The 24,453-nt window shown below is 44.8% G+C and overlaps 1 protein-coding gene across 4 annotated transcripts in view; it reads right to left on the minus strand.

Moving 5' to 3' along the window:
* The window catches only part of OLA1 (Obg like ATPase 1), a 196,310-nt gene extending 173,142 nt beyond the window's left edge, over positions 1-23,168 (minus strand). Inside the window, exons 1-3 of one of the 4 annotated variants that reach the window (XM_024212001.2) lie at positions 23,129-23,168; positions 21,958-22,061; positions 17,734-17,877 (exon numbers count right to left, since the gene is read on the minus strand). In XM_024212001.2, coding sequence (XP_024067769.1) covers positions 17,734-17,877; positions 21,958-22,061 — 248 coding nt within the window. In that variant the 5' untranslated portion in view covers positions 23,129-23,168. Of the gene's footprint in view, positions 1-17,733; positions 17,878-21,957; positions 22,062-22,203; positions 22,295-22,824; positions 22,972-23,128 lie in introns of those variants that run through there. The other 3 variants (XM_024211924.2, XM_024211844.2, XM_024212069.2) reach the window with 3 other exon arrangements.
* Between the last annotated feature and the right edge of the window lie 1,285 nt (positions 23,169-24,453).

Below are 24,453 nucleotides of genomic sequence, written 5' to 3' on the forward strand. Positions count from 1 at the left end.
TCTGCTGAATTTGCAGAGAGACTAAAATTATAGCTTAAAGAACTGCCTCATTCACCTCAATGGATCTTAACTCAGATGCTAGTAATGATAATTAACAATATTGACATTTAAAGTATTGCACTGCTCAAAGCATGGAAGAAAGAAGAGGAAAGAATACTATGAAGATCTGCACGAGCTACTCTGAATGAGAGCACATTTTTGCATCAAGAACAGGTGGTCTTGGGAGAATATCACAATTTATTCCCCTTGCCCCGACAAAGCAGACAACCCTGAAGGATGCAGTGGAACCAAGCAAGCACGTATGATCATACTCCGAACAGTCACACATACAACTCAGAGCAGCATCTCTTTTTAGCATTTCAAGTGTACATATCTAGTCTTGGGAAGAGAGTTTGGACAAGTACTACCTTACACTTCCCCTTCCCCCTGAAAACTCTCAATCTGACCCCTCTTGGAAGAGATTATCTACAAGTAACTGAATTTCTCTGAAAGCAATGCCTCTATAAATTCACACTTGCGACTTAAATCCCTACATACAGCCACACAATACAATACTTTCATCTGTTTCATGTTGCTTGAGCATGTTTGACAACGTATTTCTCAAGTTGTTTTCATAGATGGCCTATGCAGTACTACAAGATGCTACACATTTGTAGCAAAGTCTTTAGAAAAGAGATTGCATAATATATTTGGATTTAGCTCAAATACAAGACAAATTATACTAGTGGGTTTGGTGAGTGCTACATTTGTTTCCTCTTTTGAGAGAGCTTGCACACACCCCGCAATTTGAAACAGAAGTTTGCATCCCAAGGGTCCCTTACAAGTGCTTCTGGCTTCTCAGGTTGCAGCAATAGCCAAAAGCATATTTTTACACCTGATCTTAGTTCGGTGATTGCAACCTTTTTTCTTGGAGATGCACCAGGTCACAGCAATATGCCTTTTTATCAAATGTATTTAGGATTATGCATGCCAATCTACATAAGGCTATCCCTGAAGACTACTTGCAGTTTAGACTATTTGAAGCTTCCAGTAGTCTACCTGCTTCACTTTATAAAGTTGATTAATGTAGATTCCTTAATGCTGTGGCTTTGCACTTATTTCCTATCTGCTTATTAGTGCAATTAAAGGCATTGTTTTTTAGCCTACTAAATGATACTTGATCCAGGGTCCTGCAAACATGAGGTTAATTCTCTATATATGAGCCATCCCAGCAGTTGATATCATCCGGTGCATTTGCTGAAAAGTCCTCAGATTTTATTTCTGGAGGAAGTCTCCAGTCTTCCTGCATCTGTCTGGCAGAGCCCAAATTAGTTATTTATCTTCAGGTCACAGTGCCAGGTTCATCTGTTCATACAAGTTTCTGTTTGAGATACAGTAGATGAGGGAAGCCCCTCTTTAAATAGTAGATAGCCATGGGTTGCCTACTAATGCTCTCATTGGAGGGCAGTAAGTAAAGCAAATATTCAAGTTAATAAATGGCATGATTTTCCTTACACCCATATATAAACACAGTCCCTGTCAGATATATGAAAGAATTATACTTATCAGGCATAGCACTCATGTTCTTCTGGTAGCTGTGCAAGTTTTCTTAAGCAATGATCAATAAACACCACTTCAGCTTTCAGAGTAGCAGCCATGTTAGTCTGTATCCGCAAAAAGAACAGGAGTACTTGTGGCACCTTAGAGACTAACAAATTTATTAGAGCATAAGCTTTTGTGGGCTACAACCCACTTCTTCGGATGCATATAGAGTGAAAACTTCAGCTTTGTTATACTGATCCAAATCTAAAGTTAGTCTGTCTTTCATCTGTACCTCTTAAAGGCTGCCCTCTCTCAGAACTTACATGGTTTGTTTTCTTTTTGTTAAGGTCAGTCACAAAAGTATTAGCTGATCTGCTCCTGTAGCAATTTTGGAGTGCTTTAAGCACCTGCCAAAGGCTTGAAAATATAATGCAGTCCACTTGGCTTTTTCCTGACTTAGTTTTCAGATACATGAGTGCCTGCACTTCTGTTCTGATTAAGCCAAGCAAACTGGCACCAACAGACTTCACTGACTTGACAGCTGCTGCCTTTATAGCTTTGACATTTCACTTTTCTTTTTAACCAAGCTTAGTTAGTTTGTGTTTGAGTGGGAACTTTAAAATAATGACCATTGAAAAGCTAGAGCAGATTTTGGACATCGCAAGGACCTCAAAAATTTGTCATGTAAATGTATTTGTTGGGCTCAGTTTTGTAGGTGAAGTATACCGTATCCATATAATGAGCAAATTAAAAGCTCTTCACATCTGGGAGGGATAGCTCAGTGGTTTGAGCACTGGCCTGCTAAACCCAGTGAGCTCAATCCTTGAGAGGGCCATTTAGGGAACTGGGGTGTGTTAAAAAAAAAAAAAAAAAAAAAAAAAAACACCCACCCACCACACACCTGTCCGGGGATTTGTCCTGGTTTGAGCAGGGGGTTGGACTAGATGATCTCCGGAGGTCCCTTCCAACCCTGATATTCTATGATTTTATGATCTGCCTTCTGTGACTCAAAACGGAAGCTTTAAAAACTAAGCTTCTCCCTATGAGAATTTAGCATCAACCAAGTGCCCACCACAACTGGGTTTGGCAAAACCATAGAGAACTACAAATAAAGATATTTGGTGCTGTTACTGACTCAGCCTGAAAAACAAGACCTTGCTAAAAGATTTATTTTTAAATAATAGTCACTCTTTGGCCGGTAATGCTGCAAACAGATTTCTGAATCATCAATAAAGACTTTTTCCAAACAAAGAATGTTTCCTACACAGCATTTCTGGCCTTATGTCATGCTTCCTATCAGCAGTCCACCTGGAGACACGATGAGTAGCAGCCAACAATGGAACAGGTAGCAGCATGCCGTATTTAGCACATAACAACCAGAAGCACTTTATACCAAGACAGCTCCCAAGAATGACTGTGAAGACTGCAGAACTCTATTTAGTTGTCTTCCCAGTTATTTTAATGTATTTGGGCTTGCTTCCACAAAGAAAAAAAGATTGTACTTTCCCTCCTCCACCCTGGAACCACATCAGGACAGCACCCTCTATGGATTCTCACAAGAAATTTTTTCGTGGCCGCTCTGACAATTTTTCCTAAAATACTTAAGCTATATCTACACTGTGCACTTTACAACGGTGCGGCTGTGCCGCTGCAACCACGCCATTTTAAGGTGCACAGCACAGCCGCTCTTTTTTGCTGGGGGAAGAGCTCTCCCAGTGAAAATAAAACAACCGCCAACGAGAGGCATTAGCTTAGTCACTGGGAGAGTGTCTCCAGCCAACAAAGCGCTGTCCACACCGGTGCTTTTCGTTGTTAAAACTTTTGTCGTTCCGAAGCAGGAGGAGGGGTGTTCACGCCTCTGAGCGACAAAAGTTGTAACTATGAAAGTGCAGTGTAGACATGGCCTTAATTAACTTTAGGAAAAACAAATAAAAATGCACATATACATGTCCAAATCATTGTAATTTATTTATGTAGGTTTTTATTGCAGACTCAATAATAATAATAATGTACACTTGTCTCTATTCTTTACTGGACCTAAACAGAATAGAAACAAATAATGTGCTTTTCATGTTCTTGTCTTTTTTTGTTGTCGTTTCTCCTGCTTTTTTGGTTGCTTTTTTTAATTATTAATTATGATTTTTTAAAGCTTTGCCGGCTAGTAAGTTTTTTTTTTTGTTTTTTTTTCCACAGAAACAAAGATACTTGTATGTTTGTTAACACTGCTTTGCCCCCCAGTCACTGTCCAAAAGGCTGTGACAGCATGAAAAAGCCCCCGGGTGGCCCCATTACTCAATGCGGGGGGGGGGGGGGGGGGAAAAAAAAAAAAAAAAAAAAAAGTGAAAGTGGCAGAGGTGCTTAATGACCTCGTTTCAGTTTCCAACAGGAAGGTTGATGGTGATTGGACATCTAACAATAGTGAATGCCAGTGAAAAATGAGATAAGATCAGAGGCTAAAATAGGAAAAGAACAAGTTAAAAATTACTTGGACAAGTTAGATGTCTTCATGGGCCCGACTAAATGCACCCTAGAATACTCAAGGAGCTGACTGAGGAAGTATCTGAGCCATTAGCAACTATCTTTGAAAAGTCATGGAAGATGGGAGAAATTCCAGAAGACTGGAAAAGGGCAAACAGTGCCAATCTATAAAAAGGGAAATAAGGACAACCCGGGAAATTACAGACCAGTCAGTTTAACTTCTCTGCCCAGAAAGATAATGGAGCAAATAATTAAGCAATCAATTTGCAACTATCTAGAAGATAAGAAGGTGATAAGTAACAGTCAGCATGGATTTGTCAAGAACAAATTGTGTCAAACCAACCTGATAGCTTTCTTTGACAGGGTAACAAGCATTGTGTATAGGAGGGAAGCGGTAGATGTGATATATCTTGACTTTAGTAAAGCTTTTGATACTGTCTCGCATGACCTTCTCATTAACAAACTAGGGAAATGCAACCTAGATGTAGCTACTATAAGGGGAGTACAAAACTGGTTGGAAAACCATTCCCAGAGAGTAGTTATCAGTGGTTCAGTCATGCTGGAAGGACAAAACAAGTGGGGTCCCGCAGGGATCAGTTCTGACTCTGGTTCTGTTCAATATATTCATCAATGATTTAGATAATAGCATAGAGCGTACACTTAAAGTTTGCAGACGACGCCAAGCTGAGAGGGGTTGCAAGTGCTTTGGAGGAAAACATTAAAATTCAAAATGACCTGGACTGGAGAAATGGTCTGAAGTAAATAGGATGAAATTCAATACGGATAAATGCAAAGTACTTCATTTAGGAAGGAACAATCACTTGCACACATACAAATGGGAAATGACTGCCTAAGAAGGAGTACTACAGAAAGGGTTCTGGGGGACCACAAGCTTAATGAGTCAACAGTGTAACACTGTTGCAAAAAAGCAAACATCATTCTGGGATGTATTAGCAAGAGTGTTCTAAGCAAGACACGAGAAGTAATTCTCTGCTCTACTCTGTGCTGATTAGGCCTCAACTGGAGTATTGTGTCCAGTTCTGGGTGCCACATTTCAGGAAAGATGTGGACAAATTGGAGAGAGTCCAGAGAAGAGCAACAAAAATGATTAAAGGTCTAGAAAACATGACCTATGAGGGAAGATTGAAAAAATTGGGTTTGTTTAGTCTGGAGAAGAGAAGACGGAGAGGGGATATAACAGTTTTCAAGTACATAAAAGGTTGTTACAAGGAGGAGGGAGAAGAATTGTTCTTCTTAACCTCCAAGGATACGACAAGAAGAAATGGGCTTAAATTGCAGCAAATGTGGTTTAGGCTGGACATTAGGAAAAACTTCTTAACTGTCAGAGTGGTTAAGCACTGGAATAAATTACCTAGGGAGGTTGGGGAATCGCCATCATTGGAGATTTTTAAGAGCAGGTTAGACAAACACCTGTGAAGGATAGTCTAGATCAGTGGTTCCCAAACTTTAACAACCTGTGAACCCCTTTCACTAAAATGTCAAGTCTCGCAAACCCCCTCCTAAAAATGAATATTTCCAGGGATTGTCTCCTTTACCTGAGTATAAATTATAAAAGCAGCGATCTTGGAAATATAACATTTGTTTATAATGACAATTATTATTTATCATTAGTGTGTAATAAGCAATAATACAGTATTTTTATTACATTATGAAAATGGCAACACTCTTCCAAGATCTCACTTTTGTAGCTTGTATCACTTTGAATAAGCCTGTTATAAGACAAGGCTCCTATGTTTCATCAAGGAGTATCAGATGTGAAACAGCATGAAGGTATTAAAGAAGCCAACTCAAAGAGTTCCTCCTACACAAGCATTCAGGTCTTGAGCAGTCCAGGCAAACAACGCACGTTACAACAAAGCTTAAACTTGTTCTTCATAATTAATTTAAAAACAATACTAGCTGCCTATTTTAAAAACAGCAAAAACTATCCATCTCCCTTTCCAATTCTTATAAGGAGTCTTGAAGTTTAAATCTCCTCAGTGTGATAGATATGCTTGATTTGATCTGCTTAGCTCTTGGAAGTCCAGGGGCTCCAGGCTGCTGGCCCCGTGCTGCCCGGGGTTCCTAGGGACAGCTCTGTCCGCCATTAGGGAATTTTTTCCCCAAGAACCCCGTAACATTTTGTGAACGGAACCACTGGTCTAGATAATACTTAGTCCTGCCATGAGTGCAGGGGACTGGACTAGATGACCTCTCGAGGTCCCTTCCAGTCCTATGATTTGAGAAACGTTGCAAGGTTTGGCTTGAAACCAAATTTAGAAAAGCTGTTACACGTACCTTCTATAGCCATGAGAAGCACCTAGAGGCAGATTCAGAGGAATTGGGTGCCAAGGCTGAGTTCCTGTCAGAGTTCTACAGAGAAGTTTCCTGACAGCTATTTTCTATGTTGCATTGATGGATAACAAAAGATTTTTGCTTGAGTTTGCCTTATAGCAAGTGAATTATGAAACTGGGAAACTCAATAGACTAGGTACATGTAAATGAGTTACTCATGAGAAAAAGATAATTACCTTTTCCGTAACTGATGTTCTTCGAGATGTGTTGCTCATGTCCGTTCAACTTAGGTGTGTGCACTGGTGCTGGAAGTTTTTCACTCAGTAGTATCCGTAGGGGACCGGCTCCAGTGCCCCCTGGAATGGCACGCACATCCCACTGTATATAGGGTGCCGCCGGTTCCCCCCACCCTCAGTTCCTTCTTGCCAGAAACTCCGACAGCGAGGAAGGAGGGCGGGCTGTGGAATGGACATGAGCAACACATCTCGAACACCAGTTACGGAAAAAGTAACTGCCTTTTCTTCTTCGAGTGCTTGCTCACGTCCATTCAACTTAGGTGACTCCCAAGCAGTACCCTTAGAGGTGGGTAGGAGTTCACAGACGTGTAGATTACAACACAGCTCTGCCGAACCCAGCGTCATCCCTGGTCTGCTGAGTGATGGCATAGTGAACTGTGAACATGTGCACCAAGGACCACATTGCAGCTCGACAGATGTCATAGAATCATAGAATACCAGGGTTGGAAGGGACCTCAGGAGATCTAGTCCAACCCCCTGCTCAAAGCAGGACCAAGCCCCAGACAGATTTTTGTCCCAGATCCCTAAATTGCCCCCTCAAGGATTGAGCTCACAACCCTAGGTTTAGCAGGCCAACGCTCAAACCACTGAGCTATCCCTCCCCTCCTGAATCAGGAAGCGTGCCAGGAAGACTGCCGAATATGCCTGCACTCTGGTCAAGTGGGCTCTGACGATTGGCAGCGGCAGGACTCCCACCAACTCATAGCAGGTCCAAATGCAAGAGGTGATCCAGTTAGAAATCCTCTGCGAGGACACTGGGAGGCCCTTTATCCTATCAGCTGTAGACATGAAAAGCTGAGTCCACTTACGGAAAGGCTTTGTCTGATATAGGTAGAAAGCCAGGGCCCTTCTTACGTCCAAAGTGTGAAGGCGCCTCTCTTCACTAGTCTCATGGGGCTTAGAGTAGAAGACCAGAAGGAAGATGTCCTGGCTCATGTGGAAGTAGACACCACCTTGGGAAGGAAGGCCAGATGGAACTGGTGTAGGACCTTGTCCTTACAGAAGGCCGTGTACGGCAGTTCTGAGGTCAGCACTCGCAGCTTGGAGACTTGCCTCCCTAACCTCACCGCCACCAGGAAAGCTACCTTCCACAATAGGTGAGACAGGGAGCACAAGGCCAAAGACTCAAAGGGCAGGCCTGTGAGGCTGGACAGAACCAAGTTGAGATTCTACTGAGGGGCTGGGGACCAAACTTGATGAAGTCTCTCGAGGCCTCTGAGGAACCTGACTGTCATGTCATAACACCATCTGCCCCTGGATTGGTGGATGAAAGGCAGAAATGGCTGCCAGATGCACCCAGATAGAGGAGTGTGCCTGGCCCTGGTTCCTCAAATGAAGCAGGTAGTCTAAGATCGACTGCATGGAAGAACGCCAAGGGGAGATGCCCCGTTCGGCCGCCCAACAGGAGAACCTCATCTACTTTGCCAGATAAGTCTGTCTAGTTGAGGGCTTTCTACTCTCGAAGAGGCCCATTCCTCAGGGTTCAGCTACACAACATCAACGCCATGAGGTGGAGGGACACGAGGTTGGGGTGCAAGAGTCGACCATGATCCTGTCACAGCAGATCCGGTCAGTAGGCAGGTGCCATGGAGGGAAAATTAACAAGCTCGATAGCATCCCAAATCAACACTGGAGAAACTATGCTGGGGCGATCATGACAACCTGAGCCTGGTCTCTCTTGATTTTCGCTAGGACCTTGCTGATGAGCGGAATTGGAGAGAATGCATACATCAGGCTTCCTGCCCACGGCAGGAGGAAGGCGTCAGAGAGGGAGCCCTTGTCCTTGCCGACCCCATCTGGAGCAAAACCTGTGGCACCACCTGTTCTGCCTGGTGGTGAACAAATCCACTTGGGGAGTTCCCCACTTCTGGAAGGTTGTGCCAGCTACCTCCAGATGGAGCACCCACTCGTGGTGAGAGGAAAAGTCCCTGCTTAGCTGATCTGCTAGTGTGTTCTTGGCACCTAGAAGGGAACATGCTTCTAGGTGGATTCCGTGGCCGATGCAGGAGTCCCAGAGATAGAGTGCCTCTTGACAGAGGGCCGAGGATCGCGCTCCCCCTTGTCTGTTGATATAGAACATCGAGGCTGTATTGTCCGTCAGGATTCTGACCACTCTGCCCGACAGGTGAGGAAGAAAGACAGTGCACGCTCTGCGTGCTGCCCTGAGCTCTTTGTTTATGTGTAGCATCGTTTCCTCGGGGGACGACTATCTTGGGTCTGGAGGGTGCCGAGGTGCGCCCCCTCAGCCGAGGTCAGGGGTGTCCAAAACCAAGTCGACTGAGTGCGGAGTGCTGACAAAGGGAACTCCAAGGACTTTCCCGGGGTCAGTCCACCATCGCAGTGAGGCAAGTATCATCGCGGGGATAGTAATGACCTTTTCCAGGTGGTCCCTGGACTAGGAGTAGATAGTCACCAGCCAATACTGCAGGGGTCACAGCTGGAGCCTGGCGTGGTGCACCACATATGTGCATGCTGCCATGTGACCTACAGGCACAGGCACACCCTGGGCATGGTCAGAGGAAACGTGGAGACGTCTGTGATGAGGTCCATCAGTGCCCTAAATCTCTCCAGTGGCAGGAACGCCCTGGCACAGGTCGAGTCGAGCACCGCTCTGATTAACTCTATCCTCTGTACCAGAACTAACATGGATTTTTTGCTGTTTATCAACAGGCCATGGCGATGGCAAGTGGCTAACAGCATCGTGACATCCCTTTGGACCTGGAGCTGCCCTTGACTAGCCAGTCGTCGAGGTATGGGTAGATCTGGACACCCTGACACCTGAGGTAAGCGGCCACCTCCGACATGCACTAGATAAATACCTGTGGTGCTGTCGCTAGGCGAAACGGGAGGACCACAAGCTGATAGTGGTTGGGACCTACCGTAAACCAGAGGAAGTGTCTGGTTCCCTCAAAGATGACAATGTGAAAGTACGCATCTTTCAGATCGAGGGCGGTGTACGAGTCTCTCGGATCCAGGGAGGGGATGATAGAGGCCAGGGAGACCATGCGGAACTTCACCTTCGCTAGGAAGTTGTTAAAGTCTCGCAGGACCAGGATACGTTGCAGACCACCCTTGGCCTTTGGGATTTAAAGAGTAGCGGGAATAGAACCCCTTGTTCCTGGTACTCTGGAGGAACAACCTCCACCACACCTAGCTGCAGTAACCCCAATGCCTCCTGCGCAAGGAAACTCTCGTGAGAAGGGTCCCTGAAGAGGGACGGGGAGGAGGATGGGAAGGAGTAGAAAGTAACTGAAGGGTATAACCCCGCGCCATCGTACTGAAGGAGCCATCGGTCCGATGTTATAGGTGCCCATGCAAGGAGGAAAGGAGAAAGGCAGCTGGCAAAAATAGGGGAGGGAGGATCCTGGGAACAGTCCAGTAGATCGCCCTCAGGCGTACCCTCAAAATAAGCGCTTGCCCGCCTGCTTATTGCAGGTCAAGCTCAACTGAGAGGCCTGCAAAGGCTGTTGGCTAGGACGCCCCTTGGAGCCTCTAGATTTCTTATGGGGAGGCTCCTGGTGAGGGTGGCTCCCCTGGCCCCGAGGCTGCTATGGTTTGTACCTTGCGGGCAAGGATGGGAACACACAGGCCTAGAGTTTTAAGGGTCGTGCGGGAGTCCTTTAGGCGATGGAGCTTACTGTCAGTCTGTTCCATAAACAGGGCTTGCCCATCAAAGGGAAGGTCTTGCATCGACCGCTGAGCCTCCGTGGACAAGCCAGAGAGGAGCAGCCAGGATGCCCGGTGCTTGGCAACGGCCGAGGCCATGGTAAGGGCGGCAGTGTCCGCCGCATCAGACGCTGCTTGGAGAGTCGCCCTGGCCGCAGTCGTGCCCTCCTCCATAATTGCCCGGAACCCCGTCCTAGAAGCTTCAGGAAGAGAGCCCTCGAACTTGGCCATGGCTTGCCACATGTTAAAATCATAGCGTCCCAGGGGGGCTTGATGGTTGGCCACCCTCAACTTGAGACTAGAGAACGAATAAACCTTACACCCAAACAAGTCTAGTCTCTTGGAGTCTTTGTTCTTAGGGGTTGACCTTGTCGCTCCCAGTGGTTAACCACTTCTATCACTAGGGAGTTGGGAGCCGGGTGGGTGTACAGGTATTCATGGCCTTTGGATGGCACAAAGTACTTGCACTCTGCCCTCTTGGAAATGGGTGGCAGGGAGGAGGGAGTTTGCCACAGGGCATTAGTGATCTTAGAGACCCCATCATGAAGGGGAAGAGCCACCATGGCCAAGGCTGTGAAGCAGAGGACATCAAACAGAGAGTCTGAAGGCTCCTCCGCCTGAAGACCCAGGTTGGCAGTGACCCTCTTCAGTAGTTCCTGGTGCGCTTTAGCATCATCCAGAGGAACCCGGGGAGGGAGCTCCTGTTATAGCCTCGTCTGGCGATGACTATGAAGATGCCAGTGCCGTAGGGTCCTCCACAACCATTGGTGGCCCAGTGGCTTGTTCCCCTGCTCCCTCTTGGACCTGCGGGGTCCTCGTACCTTTGTGCACTGGAGGAGGGCGGGAGAGAGAGGCAGCTGGTCTTTCCAAGCCTCCAGACACTGAGCAGGCGGTCTGGGAGGGCTGGGTGAACCCCCATAGGTTCCATGGGTATCATGCCACCGACCACTGTGCCTGAGGCCACGGGGCCAGTTTCGGTGCAGACAACGTAGCCAGTACTGCTGGTACTGGAGTTTGTCCCTCCGTCAGGAAACCTCGCTCCAAACCAGGGCTGGATCCTAAGCGGTCGCTCCCAGGCGAGCGGGACAGAGCAGAAAGGTGGCTCTGTCCCGACTGGTGCTGGTCACTCCGCCTGGAGTCCAATCTGGAGTGGGGTTTTACAGATCGGAGGCACTCGATGGATCGGAGCCCGGCAACCTACGTCTCTCACTTGATGAGCGGTACTGGGATGAGGAGTGGGACCGGGAGTCAGAACAGGCCCGGTGCCAGGAAGCAGCCACAAGTGAAGATGCCCTCAAACAGGGGGTTGTGAGGTTATTATGTGGGGGGTCACGAGCTGTCAGCCTCCACCCTAAACCCCACTTTGCCGCCAGCATTTATAATGGTGTTAAATATATAAAAAAGTGTTTTTATATTTATAAGGGGGGGGTGTCACACTCAGAGGCTTGCTGTGTGAAAGGGGTCACCAGTACAAAAGTTTGAGAATCACTGTCCTAGAGGATCGGTGAGGGTCTGAGGAATGGTAACGTCGCTCCCTCGACGGGTCCCTGGAGCAGTACTGTGGTCTCGGAGATACCAGGTGCCAGGACCGGTACTCCTGCCGGGGGCCGCGTGCCTTCAAAGGTCTGCACCTGGTAGCCGCTGAGCTGCACCTCAAGCCTCTCTGCCTGTGCCCAAGATCCGGGGGACCAAATGGGGCTGCACTGCACTGCCTTTCACTATCACATGCGTGGCGGCTACAGGAGGGCGAGCACTGGCGGGACATTCCCCATGATGGGGAATGGTGCCACTGAGGTGGGGACCGAAGCAGTCTGAACGCAGGTTTACCCTGTGACCGGGGAACCACAGGAGCCGGTGTGGGTGGCACATGATCTCCTGCGCTGCCTGCAGAGCCTCTGGCATGGACGGTACCCAGAGCTGATGGAGACCTCTGCCACTATCCGGGGTAGCCGGTGGGGAGCGGGTTAGTCTACATCGCTACACTGGATCTCGAACCAGAGATCCCAACGGGGGTGAAGAGTTGCCCGACATGGGACCTTGCTCGCACCCAATCTTATCCTTTCCCTTGCAGGAGTTTGGAGACCAGCCTTGCACCGTCTTCTTGGTTGGAGCCATGGATGGGGACCGTGGGGCGCTGCATACCAAGGTCACAGTGCCCAGCACCGAGTCGGAGTCTTGCTCCAGTGCCGGGGTGAGGGCAGACTCCATAAGGAGAGCTCTTAAATGAATATCACGCTCCTTCTTAGTCCTTGGCTTGACGGACTTGCAAATTTTGCACTTTTCACTAATGTGCCCTTCGCCCAAGCAACACAGACTACTGCTATGTGGATCATTAATGGGCATGGGCCTCATGCGGTGATCACAGGGCTTAAAGCCTGGGAACTGGGGCATGCCCCGTCCTGAGGCAAAGTCCCATTCAGGACCTACGAAGTCTCTAACTATAGCTAAAAGATTTATAAACACTAACAGAAAACTATACACACTATAATACAAGAAATAACTACACCTCTACCCCGATACAACGCTGTCCTCGGGAGCCAAAAAATCTTACCGCATTATAGGTGAAACCGCGTTATATCGAACTTGCTTTGATCCACCGGAGTGCGCAGCCCCGCCCCCCCGGAGCACTGCTTTACCGCATTATATCCGAATTCGTGTTATATCGGGTCGCGTTATATCGGGGTAGAGGTGTAGTTCATACGAACGAGCAGCAACAGTTCCAGCACCGTCACTGGTGGCAAGAAGGAACTGAGGGTGGGGGAACCGGCAGCACCCTATATATCGCGGCATGTGCATGCCACTCCAGGGGGCGCCAGAGCTGGTCCCCTACGGATACTGTAGAGGGAAAAACTTCTAGCACCAGTCCAGGTGGCAAGCACACACACCTAAGTTGAATGGACAGGAGCAAGGACTTGAAGAAGTAAAAATGAAAGGTTCAAGATTGTCTGCACCATCTTATTAAGAAAGACATCTTGTTAATAAGAAAATAAGAGACGTAAGGGAATCAGGATGAATCTACTGTAGATACCTGGTTTTTAGAGATTAAATACAAGGTTCCCAAAGCAACAAAATACACTACTGGAACTAAAATTTGCTCTCTCCTGCCAGGCAAAAAAAAAAAAACCCACAGTCCAAATTGTGGTCTTTAAATTCTTTTTCACTGCTGGCACATTATGTATTTTTAACGCCAGACTATAGGTGTCACACACAAGCTGACTTTCTTTGGACTCATTTTGTTTATCTTGCACTTCAACTTGTTTTTGGGCCAATGTAAGATGATTTTATGTAATCATATATACGTTTCCAGATCCACATAAATTTACAGGCCAAAGTTTCTCTACAAGATGGATTATCCTATACGGTTGCCGAAATGGCAGTGCTTTATCCAGATAAATTGTGTATATTCCTATGTAGAGTTAAATGCTTTTTTTTTTTTTTTTTAAATACACACACAAAAACAGTATTGTTGTATATATGAGATCACAGGTATGATTTTCAAAAGGGCTCAGAGATGGCCTAATTCTGTTCCCATTGAAATTAATAGTAAAACTACCATTGTTTATTTTAACGTGAGCAGATTTAGGCTAGCAGCGAGCACTTTGGGGGGGGGGGGGGGGGGGGGGGGGGGCCGGCGGGGGACTCTCATCCCAAATATCTGACAATCCAGTAAATAAAGAGATTCAGGACAGTCTTTTTTGTTATAAGTTGCTTTTGTTCTTTATTGCTAATTTTTATTTGAAAGCTACTTCAAATTATTGGTTTGCAATATTATTTAAAGTTTCAAGAGAAAAAAAAACAACTTACATTTAATATTACTGAAATACATTTACTATACACAAACAATAAAAGCAGCCACCACTTCATTAATCACTACCCTACAATCTTCTCTCAAATTCACAAAACATACAGACTTAACTCTGAACTTATTGAATAAGTGGATTTATAATGATTTACACAGTGTAATAAGATGCACAGAACTGTTTACTCTATTGCCTAAACACAAAGTCTGGAGGAGCTGAACTAAGTTTATTGAAGTAAGTAAAGTGTAAAATGCTAGTGTTGAGAAACTCCAAACATTCATTGTGTATCCTTCTTTCAAGAGAAATAGTATACAGAACAACATTTAAATTGTTAAGTTTGGAGAGGATATTACTGTATTCAGGCTGTAGGAGAAGAAACATGTCTGTTGTAAAGGAATGCGACAGTGTTTGTGGCTGCAGATTTAAAAGAGTGTTAAGTTGCAAAATAAGTGGGGCCCTACCAAATTCAAGTCCCATTTTGGTCAATTTCACCGTCACAGGATTTTAAAAATCGTAAATTTCACAATTTCAGATACTTAAATCTGAAATGTCAGTGTAACTGTGGAGGTCTCAACCCAAAAGGGGGCCATGGAGGAGTTGCAATATTGCCACCCTTACTTCTGCGCTGTTGCTGGCGGTAGCACCGCCTTGAGAGCAAGGCAGCTGGAGAGCAGCAGCTGCTGGCTGGACACCCAGCTCTGAAGACAGCACCGCTGTCAGCAGCAGCACAGAAGTGAGGGTGGCATGGTATGGATGGGGGCCCCCACTTTTGGTGGGGGCAGAGCCAACTTTATGGGTGGGCAATGTGGGCGACCGCCCAGGGCGCTGTAGTTGGGAAGGAGGGCTCTGTGGTCAACCCCAGACACAGCCAGCCCAAGGTCCATTTAACCCTCGAGTGCCAGGGCACTGGGCCTGGAGCCAGGGAAGGCCAAGGTTGGGGGCACCATGGCCGAGGGCTCCTACCATACAATGGGCTCCTACAACTTGTCCTGGCCAGGCTGGTGAGGGACAGGACTTCCTCTTCCCCTACAGGGACCACTCCCAGGACTGGGTCAGACCCACCTCCAGGAACCTCCCCCTACTGCAGGAAGCTCTGCGGCTGCTAGCTAGGAACTCAATTCTAAAGGTAGCACCACTGCCAGGAGCAATGCAGAAATAAGGGTGTCATTGCAGGGTATTGCCATCTTTACTTCTGCGTTGCTGCTGGCTGCTTTCAGAGCGGGGCGGCCAGCCAGCATCTGCCGTTCTCCAGCTGCCCAGCTCTGAAGGCACCGCAGAAGTAAAGGTAGCAATACCTACTCCTGGGGGAAATCGCTGCCAAAAAATTTAAAATTCTGCATATTTTATTTGTCAAAACAGTATAATCACTCCAGTTTCAATTATTTGGGTAATTTTTATTTATTTATTTTTTTTTTTAAGATACTTGTCAACAATACACACAATGAAAGATTCCTCCCAGGGGTAGAGAGTTAAAGAAACCCCTACAACAATCCAGTTCCAGTTGGGGGGGTGCGGGATGGGGCCCCCAGACACCTGAACTCCCCTCCCCCAGAGCCCAGCTGTGGGGACACTCACATCCTCCTACCCCCAGAGCTCAGCCATCGGGCAGCCACCAGCCCAGACACCTGCACCCCCAGAGCCTTTACTCCCTCCAGCTTCTTTACTGTCCCGCCAGGTAATGTGGTGTGATGTGGCCCTGCCCTTTCTCACCCTTTGCCAGAGCTGGGTTTCCCAGGCACTCTCACATCCCTTTGAGAATGAGGATGAAACAGCCAGGGCATGCAGAGCCTCTATCCCCGCCAAGCTGGGTACTCCGCTCACTGCAAGCTGGGCTCTGCAGAGTCCAGTGGCCCATAGTAGTGGCTAGCAGCTCTGCAGCCCCAATTCTGCAGGGGAAACAGTCTAATTCCCATAACCTTTGAGTATCTATAAAGTCAAGCAAGCTTGTAAAAATGAATCAGAGTGCTGTTCAAACTGACTTTCATATCATTTTTACTATTTATGCCTAAAGGTTTACCAAATGACAATATTCAGTAATATTAAGACATGGGAAAGAGTACTAACTGGCTACTTTAGAGTGTCAATACTGCTTCTATAAAAAGAACAGAAATTGAATTAAACAGAAGTAAACTGCAATAAGACCAAGAAAAAATTATCCCTTTGATTTTTTCACCCAAGTCACCACCTTCACTTTAGAACCTAGACCCCAGGAGGATTTCAACCCCCTACTTTCTCCTCCTCAAAACACCATTCTTCCATAAGGCCCATCCGTGTTAATACACCACTGTGTCTTGGAGTAGGATTCAAGAAAACGACAACATTTAAAAAACAAACTGAGCCATTATGCCTTGCAACCACTATGTCTGGTCTACAATAAACTATTTTGTAGTTTTGTCTTCTTAGATTGCAAGTTCATTGGGGCAAGAATTAAAACTTTACTCTATATCCTGCATAGCACTACTTATGCTATCAGTGATCATATTAGAAGAAATCTATAACAAAGATCTCTATACTAATTTATTTTCCAGTACTAGAAAAACTATTTGAAAAGTATTAGAAATATGTACCTATCAATTACAGATAGCAACAGGTTTGCAAGTTTTAAGAAATTAATACTTGGCCAACAATTTCATTATCCCTTTTAGTTCTGCTGCTGATTTGGTACTAAAAATTGAGCTGTAACAAACCGGGACTGTGCAAAATATACAGTAATGCAGAGATACACCACATTTATTGTCTGATTATTTTACACTGATTATGATCTGGCTACATCAGCAACCTCAAAACTAGAATTTCAAAGTGATAAAAAAAGGTGTTTATACAGTTTGACTTCCAAAAACAAATAAAAAGGGGTCATCTTAAAATTAAGATTTTTGGCTTTTTAAGTATGTATACTCCAAGTCTGATGCTGAACATATTAGATATAACTTTAATATGTTTTATAACAGAAACAAGAGTCCAGAGACAGGCAATAAAATTGATTAAAGAAACAGAAAGACATGCATATAAAAGCTTCCAACTGTTTATAGGAGACAAATGAAAGAATATGATAGAAGCATATAAAATAATAGTAGAAAGAGGTTAAGACTTTTCTCCTCATCTAAAAAAGTTGACTTTTAATGAAATTCAAAAGCAAACTTACAACCACAAAAATTTAAATAGTGGTCCAGTTAGAAAGAAAAAAAAAAAAAAACCCTGTGCAACTCACTAATACATCATCGAGGCCCTGAACTCAGTAAAATTTAAAAAAAAAAAAAAGGATTAGAATATTTTTAGGGACAATTAGAACATATACATTTACTTTAAAATAGGATAAAAAATAAGAGATGTAAACCCATCATGGCATAAACCAGCTCTAACTGATAAAGATCCTCAATGGGCAGCTTAAATCATAATTGTTCACTCTGGGGAGACAGGATACTGGACGACATAGTCTGATCAGGAATGGCAATTCCTATGTTCCTAATTGTTCTATCACAGATGTCACATGGAAGGAGTTAGATTCCAATTACTTGTACATTTCAAGTGGTCTTAATTCTAAACTAAAATCACACACACTGAAGCGCTCTTTAGAAGAAAGTGATTAAAGAAAAAAGCCAACACTGAACTGATATTAATCTTTTACAATAATTTAGGACAGTTTGTGTTAGTTGGAAAAAAATAAGATTTAGCGTTACCTTGGAGGTTTATGGTACTGGCATAGGAAGTCAAACCTATCATCTGGCACAGGCACCCGACTCTCATTTGGATCAATAGTGCAGAAAGGGAAGTTTTCTGCTGCTGCTTGACTTTTTGTTAACACATTGAAGAACGTGGATTTCCTAAAAACAAAATGACGACCCTCTTAATCCAGTTTCATTTAGCGATATTAAAAAGAGCAAGATAAAAATTTCTCTCATTCTATTCTGAGATCCAAAATACAAAGACTGGATCCCACAAAATAATTAATATTATGAACAAAGATCATACCACCATGAACTAGTACAGACCACAAGAGGAGTTAAAAATTAAACATTATCAACTGTCCCTCTTCTAGTACAAGATGCTTTCAAAGGTACAAAGGGGAAAATGGAAACTCAACCCTCATTTGTGTCTTTAAAAATTTCTCACTAAATGTTATCAAATCAAAGAAAGGTACAGTAAACCAAAAGCAGAACACTAAAATGTTGTGTTCTCCTCATAGCAAAAACTACACTTTTTCCTACAATGCAAAATAAGATAAAATGGCCAGGCATGAAACAACTATTTTCTTATCCAACTGAAGTAGTTCCACACTGACAAATGAGTTTGAAACTCTTTCCTGGTTTCTACAAACTCTTGTTCTTTAAATACTTTGGGCATTATTTAGATCCATACCATCTTTACTACTTGTGCTGAGCAGAACATTTAGACTTAAATAGGCAAGAGAAAAAGAGATGAGAGGAAAATCTAAAGAGAAGTCTGAAAAGGACATATTAAACAATTCTGAAAAATTCTGTATGGATACTGTATTCCTCTAGTTAAAAGAGACAGAAGTATCTTAAACTTTCCTTACCATGTGAGCTAGCCACCAATAGTAGAGCATTTTCACTCAGACCATGTTACAGACTGCTTATATATCGCTCAGTCTGCCATTTATTTTTAACTTTACCTGACTCCTCAGTCCTCTCTGAATGCTTAATACATAAGTCTATTGAAGAGAACAAAAAGGCTCCCATTACTTTCAATATTCTTTGGATCAGATCCTGAGTTATAAGTCTACTGTTCTATTTTTTCCTGTGTTGCTATTATTGCCCTTTTAATTTCAGACAGATTCTTGGTGGCTTATAGAAAGCTATGAAAAATCCCATTATTAAAATCAGAATTTTGAAAGTTGAATGAGTTGAAATATACACTATAACAGTTAACTTATTTTGTTGTTACATGCATTGTACCTAAAATCATTTGTCTCAGAGATGCCATCCACTTAAAAATTACATTTTCATCTGAGTATTATGAACCTACTAGTGTGACAAAACTCCAGTTTTTTTACTTGGTTATCTGACAATACTCATTTCTGGTACACAACTTTCACCAGGCTCTGCAAAAGGGTGTGAACAAGCAGATGTGAGCAGAGAAAGCAAACAATGGAAAGCACAAGGAGGGTATAGAAATATAGGCCCATATTAGAAGATTTGGGTAAACAGTGGCTTTAAATTGAGTTGGATATTACCATAAGCAATAAGACCAAAGTATAGGACCAAAAAGAGTGAGATCATGAGAAAAAGTTGTTGTGTTGAAGTGACCCTTCGAAATACCAGTGTTCATATTTAATGTTTGTGCTGAAGTAATAGAAATAAAACACTTAATTGGATACTGGGTGCAATAAGTAATTGGTTCTAAGTTTGTTTTATGTATTATTTAAAAAATGTCTTCATCTGGCATTAGCTAAATTGTTGGTTAAAGAGGATAAAAAAAAGTAAACTCTTCAAGAGATGGTAACATCTGCCTGACCAAGCTGGAGATGACCAATATGGCTAAGCATCCCTGGGTTTAACCTGTTTGTAAATATCTTGATCAAATGCTTATTAATGTTTTGTTGCTATTTGGATATAGTAAATTGCTTATTATTTAGGCTTATTAGGCATATTGAGATCAATTTTATAAATACCATCTAGCCTTTAGATTTAATAAAGGAATTTATGGTTAAATTAGTATCGTGGTAATACCCTGTATAAATAATAATTCCAACAGAGTATTTTTGCTGCTGTCCTCAGAAAGTTTTAAAAGGAACTTCTGGGTTAACAGGAAAGCAGCATATCCTTTTTCTTAACATACACAACTTAAATGGTACTCTTATCAGAATGTACTGTCAATTAAAAAAAATTGATTAACAGTGTCTGTTGTAGTTTATTTTCATATTTGTATAAAGTATTTAAAAAAACAGTGAAAAAGAAAACACTGCAATCATTTAACAACTAAAAGTTTTATTCCTGTTTATTCCTGTGAGGAGGAAGGTTTTTTTGTTTTTTTTTGTTTTTTTAAAGTAAAGTACAACTTCCAATCTTGTCACCTATTGAGATCTGAGAGTATCCAGACGTCCCACCCCTAGTCTAAGGGAGGGAACAACTGAACCCGGGGATCAAATAATTCCAGGGGACAACTAATACTGGTCAGAGGTCAATCGTCAGTAATGAGAGACACTGTCTATCTTTAGACACAACAGCATGTAGGATCCTTCATTGGATCCAGGCACGATGGCTTGCTGCACACTGACCCTGGCCCATTGAAAAACGGTTCAGAAGGTCCATGAGCAGCATGGCAAATCAAAGCTGAGTAAACGCATGGTCAGGTCAGTTATAAGACACTGGTTTCTGACGTCCACTGTAGACCATTATTCACACCACAATGACGTCACAGAGAAATCTGGACAGGTGAAGTTGCCTATAACGGGTGTCTCGACAAGAAGCACATTCTTGGGTAGTCAAAGAGGTCTGTGTATAACGGTAAGCTCAGGTCTGCCCTGATGTTCTCAACCATTCTGTCTGTAGCATCCTCATGGCGGACATGCAGAAGGGTGATGTTTAACATGGGGAGACACAGCACTGATGCGGGTCAAACTGTGCCAGCTACGATGCGCATGATGGAATACAGATGGACATTAACCAACTTGATGTGAGACAAATGGAGTCAGATTAGAGCACAACATTCTGCTGCAGAGTAACAGAGGCCTAAACCGAACCATCGGTGAGTTTGAACATTTGTGCTCCATGCGCCAGCCCATTTACTTATGTTGTTATGCAATCTCACCTTAGCGTCAGTTTTCCAAATGCAGCATAATCACCAATGACTATTAATAATCTACCAAAAACTTCATGCATTTCCCAGTTATTCTGACATCTTCAATTAAAGAGAAGTCTTACACTTAACCTCTTTGATAGGGGGGTTTTGAGATCTACAGTTGAAAAGAGTTATTATCACACCTCCTATCAAATTTCTCTCACACAAACGATGTAGCACTAAACTTTTATATAAACTCATTTCATTCACAGATCTCAGCAAACTTTACCAAGGAAGGAAGATATAAAGTTATTCTTAGCGCTTATGACTGTGGGGCATCCTTAACCCATCCCTGTCTACAGTCTTCGCTCTTAAACTTACCCATTATTATTATTAGTACACACAGCCCACAGAAGCATGAAAGTTAGGAATGGTAATAACAGATTACTAGCATTATCTCCCTGGCAAAAAAGGATTGTTTCTTTCAGTATATTCTCTCTCTCCACTATCTTTTTTTTTTCAGCCCTTTATATACTGTTATTGTAGAACAGTATAGTATTTTTCATGTTTTCAACTTAAAAGCAATTCAAACTAAAAAAAAAATAAAAATTAGATTTTATCTTTCATTTTAGACGTTTCCACAAAAAATAACCAATTTTCAAATGAGAGCAACTTTCAAAAATGTTCTGATTTAAGCCAACACCCCCAAACATATCCTTTTTTTTTAAAAAAAAGGATCAAAATTCACTATCTGTTTCACAAATGAATTGGAGTCAATTCCTCAAACACTTTATACAGATTTAGTTATTCACCTGCTTTTTATTTCAAGAGGATAGGCTTCAATGTGCAAATTAGCATATATAACTAGAATGCATTTTAGCCCTCTGATTGTTGTTTCGTCACATTCAAACAAATATAATAAAATTGACAAGCCAGATCATGACTGCGTAGCATTCGTGAGACATCTGATTCAAACAAATTCAACAACCAATGGCGCCTAATCAGATCGTTTCATCTAACTAATAAATACATAAATAAAATAAAGCTTAGAGTTTTGTTCCATCCTGTATGTATTCAACACTTAACTGATAAGATACATACTAAACTCAACGACCTACAGTCTGGAGGATGGATAAGCAAAGCGTCTCCTCTCAGTTACCTACCCAACATTTGGCAGCCCAACAATGCCGATTTTCAGGGACGTCCCAAACCTTCCAATGATTGGATGTGGCTTAACCCCATCATCACCTCCCTTTTTGGGGGGCATCTGAAATGACAACATAGAAAACTCTTAATATTTGGAGCCCGGACCCCCACCCTCCAGGTTCCTTTTTAGTCCCTCAAAGCCTACAACAGGCAGCCTACGAACGCCCCACACACGTCTCCCTTCCCAGAGAGATTACAGGTACCTTTCTGGCAGCCATAATAGCAAGGCACCACAGGCAGAAGCAGCAGCCGGCGGCCGGGCACAGAGCAGCGCATGGCCCCCTCACGCAGCACAGAGACCGCGCGTGGCTCAGTGGGTGGATTTGGCTGCTGCAGCTTCTGCAAATCCCCTGCAAAGGCTGAGCTAAAAATAACCGGCTCAGAGCCCAAGAGGGGAGCGAAATTTCACACACACACCCCGGCCTGCCCGAGGCAGCTGCCGCCCCCTGCTCCGCTTCCCAGCCTGACGCGTGCGGATGTGAGGGGCAGGGCGCAGCGGCGGGGGCTGCCGGGCGGGCACTCGGCCAACTGGGCACCGACTCGTGCGCCTAGGCACGGCGAGGCCGAAGCGCCCCACCCGAGAGCCGCGCGCCGCTCCCTTGCCTCTGCCCGGGGAGGCTGCCGCCAGCCGGACAGGCCCGGCCTGCCTCCGGAGACGCGCTGCTGCCCCTTTGCCCCGCTGACAGAGGGGTGCAGAGCTGCACGAGGCCTGCTCCGCGGCCCCTCGTTCCTGACGGGCCGCAAAGACACCGGCGCGGCGGTGACAGCACCCAGCTCCCCCGCGGCAGATGCCCCCCGGGCGGGCGTGGAGCGGACGGGTTCACCTTGCTGAGACGAGGGGGGTTATGATTACACTGTCCCCGCCGGCCTCAACCACGAGAGCGCGAACACCACGGCCACGCACGCTCGCACCCCAGCAGCAGGCGGAACAGGCGGGGCCCACGCTGCCTCCCATTGGGCGGGGACGCCCGGAGAGGAAAGGTCACGCAGAAGGAGGGGGAGCCTCGTGCTCGCACGGGCGTTGGGGGAGGTAGCGGCGGTTGAGGGGGTAGGGAGTCACGCGCTGGCTCGCCCCCCCCCCCCCCCTCCCCCAGCCTGTGTGCGGCGCGCACACGGTACGGCTCTCACCCTCGCGTCCCGCCCTGCAGCCCGCTGGGCCCGTCACAAATCCGGCCGGAGCGGCTCTCCCCCGCCTACCTGCTCCTGCCCAGCTCTAACGTTCATTATTAAGCGTTCCTATAGCCCTGGGCGTGGCCAGAGACAGGCGCGGTCCCTGCCCCTCAGACCTCCAGCCGAGCTATCACGGCAGTAAGGAACTACTTCCGTATGGTGACGGCAGCTGGCCTCGGAGAGCGATCACCGAGGAAAGGGGAAATTACACCAAATGTACAATGTCGCAGAGATCAGGCTCCTCGGGTTCTTTGTGTTCAAAATTAGTGCTTGGTAAACTGGCTGTCACCCTCACCGGCAGCAACAAACTCTTGCTGCTGCTTTCATGCCAGGGTGGTCCCGCGGCTCTGCAGTGCGGGGGTGCAGAAGCGGGGGGGGGGGGGGGGGGGGGGGTGTTGCCAGATAAGACTGTAGAAACCAGGTCCTGGCTATTCTGCAGCTCCCATGGCATTGTTCTTAAACAAATAGCCTTGAATCCTTGTAGAATATCCCTTTCCTTCCCCAGCCCACCCCTGTCACCCAACATTAGCAGAGTGCTGCTTGCCACACTTCTATGCTATGCAATTGAATGGTATTGTTCCTATGTAATTGGTAAAATGCTTTAGGATCCTTGGGGATGAAAGACACTGTACATATGCTATAAAACACTGGATTATGGGTACTATGTAAATAAATATTATTAAATATATATTTTTACTCTAACTCTCTCCTCATTTCTACTTGGGATGGTTGTGGTTCAATGCACATTTTCACTCACTGGACTTGACTTCCTGTTCAGATGCCCTGGTACAGTTGTTTTATGGTCTCTTTTCAACTCAGAACTCCTTGGCTCAGCTTCTATTTAAGCATTTCTTACAGACAATCACCCAAGCAGTGGGCATGATTTAAAAGTACTACAGCGAGAAGGCTGTATGGTGCTAATGCTGCTCAGAATCCATTTTATAATGCTTGCTGAGTTTCACTTATTAGGAGAAAGACACACTTTTATATGACATGTGTTTATCACAGGGCATGCACTTTATCATAGCTCATTTGTGATGAAGGATTTTGTTCTCTGTGTTTTAATGAAATTTAAAATCTCACTTTTTAAAAAATTTTCTCCTATACAGACCCCAACTCCTCAAGCATTTTCCACAGAAAATTCCTACTGAAGCCAATTTGTGCTCTCAGATTGTCCCAGCTTCTTGTGATCAGCCTAAACCTTAAGGGTATGTCTCCACTGCCGTGTAAGAACAGAGTTAGTGGAACTCAAGTCCATGGATCCAGGACTTGAATGTACACAC

Source organism: Terrapene carolina, unplaced genomic scaffold, assembly GCF_002925995.2.
Source record: "Terrapene carolina triunguis isolate 2854851 unplaced genomic scaffold, T_m_triunguis-2.0 Scaffold62, whole genome shotgun sequence".
NCBI classification, from domain to species: domain Eukaryota; kingdom Metazoa; phylum Chordata; order Testudines; family Emydidae; genus Terrapene; species Terrapene triunguis.